Source organism: Nelumbo lutea, chromosome 7, assembly GCF_056320005.1.
Source record: "Nelumbo lutea isolate HS-2025 chromosome 7, American lotus-T2T, whole genome shotgun sequence".
Classification (NCBI taxonomy): Eukaryota; Viridiplantae; Streptophyta; class Magnoliopsida; order Proteales; family Nelumbonaceae; genus Nelumbo; species Nelumbo lutea.
This window is the reverse complement of record NC_142690.1, coordinates 13,580,482-13,584,033: the sequence shown is the minus strand read 5'-3', so window position 1 is coordinate 13,584,033 and position 3,552 is coordinate 13,580,482. Positions and strand designations below refer to the sequence as shown.

Sequence of the window (3,552 nt, the reverse complement as noted above, 5' to 3'; positions counted from 1 at the left end):
ATGTATCTAAGAAAAATCATGAATGTCATATGTTAATAATTTTGATATTATCAAACATTTCAAAATCTATTATTTAATTGACTTTTTTGTTAATGTTGAAAAATAATCGCTATAGTAATTAGAATATAATAATTGCATATGCTTTGTGTCTTGGACCTATAGAATTTAACATAATAATGGTTTTGTGCATGTTTTATTTTGTAAGAACTATATAATATGAATCTTGGACTCTTGATTGATAGATTATCAACACAATCTTATGATATTTATGTATCTTGTTGTATTAGTAATATATTTCTTTATGATTAAAATATACATTCTTATATATTTATATTTTATTTGTAGCTATTTTGACTTTTAAAATTGTGTATTGATGTATGCATGAAATTTGTATTATTTTCCTATGTATCATTGTATTTTCATATCTTTCGTTCGTATCAATGCATTTCCCAAGCATATACATATCTGAATCCACTTCCAAACTATCCCATATGATATCACATACCAATACTTTGACTATTGCTTCAATTTATGTTTTAAGCAACAGAAAGAACAAAAGAAATTTATTACATATCTCTTTTTAGGTTTTTTTTTTTTTTTTAATTTTATAACGATCGCATGGAGTTTTTAAATGCATAAAAAAATCTGTGCATCGGTGGGTGTATCCAAGTGGGTGCACCAGTGACCAGGACATATTTTCTCCAATGAAACCTGAAAGCACCCACCTTATCTCCTTCCGGGAAGTTGCACAAGTAAGAAAATTGTGGGGCAAGATGGAAGTATTGCCAAACCTCGTCAAAATTCTCTCCATTTTCCACGAATGAGAGAGAGAGAGAGAGAGACAGAGACAGAGAGAGAGAGAGAGAGGATATATAGACATGGCTTAGTAGGCCTTAGCCATGTCTCTCGTAGTTGTGATACTGTTTTTACTCCATCGTCTGAAGTTTGAATCTTCAAATATTCACGATGAGTTCATGTTTAGCGGAGACAATTTGAGTGTGGATGGTAATGCAGAGATCGAATCCGACGGCCTTTTCAAACTGACAAACGCTTCTGGTCGGCAAACAACAGGCCATGTCTTCTACTCCCTTCCTCTCCGATTTAAGAAACCGAACGGTAGTGTTCTCTCTTTCTCTACCTCTTTTATCTTTGCAATACTTCCTGATGACCAATATCACATTAGTGGGGATGGACTTGCCTTTGTCATTTCCCCTTCAAAAGACCTCCCTGAAGTTTTACCCAGTCAATATCGTGGCCTATTCAATAACTCTAACAATGGTGATCCATCCAATCATATCGTTGCAGTGGAGGTGGACACCATCTCAAGCCGAGAGTTCAGTGATATCAACGACAACCATGTAGGAATTGATATCAATAGCTTAATATCCATTTAATCCGCTAAAGCAGGATATCACGCAGATGATACTGGCGGTGGGTTTATGAATTTAAGTCTAATAAGTGGAGATCCGTTGCAGATATGGGTGGAATATGATGGTGCTGAAAAGCAACTTAATGTAACACTGTATCCTCCCAACATACCCAGATCCCATCGTCCTCTCTTGTCCTTGAGACAAGATCTTTCCCCATTCATCTTGGATGATATGTATGTAGGTTTCTCATCATCTACTGGCTCCCTTCGAGCAACTCATTATATATTGGCTTGGAGCTTTAAGATGAATGGGCAAGCTAAAGACTTCGACCTCTCACGCCTCTCTAAGTTCCCTCAAGGTAGACAGCAGGAAAATCCTACCAAAAAGAAAAATTAAGCCCAAGGTTTTGGCAATTTCTCTGTCCTCTGCTTCACTTGTGCTTCTGTTAGCAACCATATCGGTCATCGCCCATATAACCGTGAAATGGAAGAGAAGATACATCGAAGTACTGGAAGATTGGGAGGTCCAATATGGACCTCACAGGTTCACATACAAGGATCTGTTTGTTGCCACCAAAGGCTTCAAAGAGATGGAGCTTCTCGGAAGGGGTGGTTTCGGTGGGGTCTATCGAGGAGTGCTACCCACCTCCAAAATCCATGTGGCCGTGAAGAGAGTTTCTCACGATTCAAGACAAGGCATGAGAGAGTTCGTCGCAGAGATTGCAACCATCGGCAGGCTCCGACACCCCAATCTAGTACGACTCCTGGGCTACTGCAGGCGTAAAGGAGAGCTGCTCTTGGTTTATGATTACATGCCCAAAGGCAGCCTCAACAAGTTCCTTTTCGATCAACCCAGGTTGACGCTTAGCTGGGTACAAAGATTTAAGATAATCAGGGATGTGGCTTCTGGGCTCCTTTATCTGCACCATCAATGGGTACAGGTGATCATTCACAGAGATATCAAGGCCAGCGATGTGTTAATAGACGGTGAAATGAATGGAAGATTGGGAGACTTTGGCCTTGCGAAATGGTGCGATCACCGAACTGATCCTCAAACTACAAACCTAGCAGGCACCCTGGGTTATATTGCACCTGAGCTTGCTAGAACGGGGAAAGCTACTACGAGGTCTGACTTGTTTGCATTTGGCTCGTTTTTGCTGGAGGTGGCTTGTGGCAGAAGACCAGTGGAGCCACGAGTAGGGCTAGAGAAGATAATTCTGGTGGACTGGGTCACAGATTGTTGGGAGAGGGGAGACATTCTGCAGACTTTGGATCCTAAGCTAGGGATGGAGTATGTTGTGGAGGAAGCCGAGTTGGTGTTGAAGCTTGGGTTGCTTTGCTCGCACCCTATGGCCGCAGCTAGGCCGAGCATGCTGTGTTGTACGATATCTCAATGGCGATGCCCCGCTGCCGGAGGATTTCAATGCCAATGTTTTAGTTCAGGGGCGGAATGAGAATTCCAATGAAATAGCTACATCAAATCCTTCGTCCGAGAAGGGTTCTCGTCGGTCATTGACAATCACAGAGCAATTCATCTCTGTTGGTCGTTGATGTAGTTGGGTGTTGAAAAGTGTTATTGCACTTTTCCCAAATTTTTGCCACGTGGCAAAACATCACACATGTAACGAAATATTCAAACCTTCATATTGCATTCCTTGCCCAGCATGACTTCGATGCCTTGACTCATCAATTGACTTTTCCAAGTCAAATTGACCCCAACCCAGACGGCCAGACCCAAGGCTAGGACAGTAGGACTTCATCCTTCAGCCAGAGACCTCCTCTAACCTAAGGTAATTAATTCCCAATAGTAAAATGATTGGTTCAAGCTTTACCCAAGCAAAATCATACCGACTTTTTCAACTAGCTATTTATTCGTATAAATATATTTATTAGTGTATTTATCCATATTTTTTATTTTTTAAATAAATAAAATAATAACTATTTTAATCACAAAAAAAAAAACTGTTATTGAAAGAGACAATTTTGTCCCATTCAAGTGTTGATAACTTTCCCTTGTGACTTGGGAAATGGAATCACGGGCCCTTGAGGATTTCATGCTCATCTAAAGTGCACAACATGCTATTAAGGTAGTGTTTTAGAATTGTCATTGACCTGGATGGTCAAATCATTTGGTATAGGAACATCTAGGCAACCGGTTCTGTTTTATTCCTAACTCTTTCTTT

The 3,552-nt window shown here is 40.1% G+C and overlaps 1 protein-coding gene across 1 annotated transcript; it reads left to right on the top strand.

Moving 5' to 3' along the window:
- The first annotated feature begins 899 nt into the window (after nucleotides 1-899).
- On the top strand, nucleotides 900-2,920 carry LOC148845194 (L-type lectin-domain containing receptor kinase V.9-like). The gene is given in 3 exon segments (XM_088956357.1): nucleotides 900-1,751; nucleotides 1,753-2,741; nucleotides 2,743-2,920. Coding segments are annotated over 3 exon segments (2,019 nt in total).
- The last annotated feature ends 632 nt before the right edge of the window (nucleotides 2,921-3,552 follow it).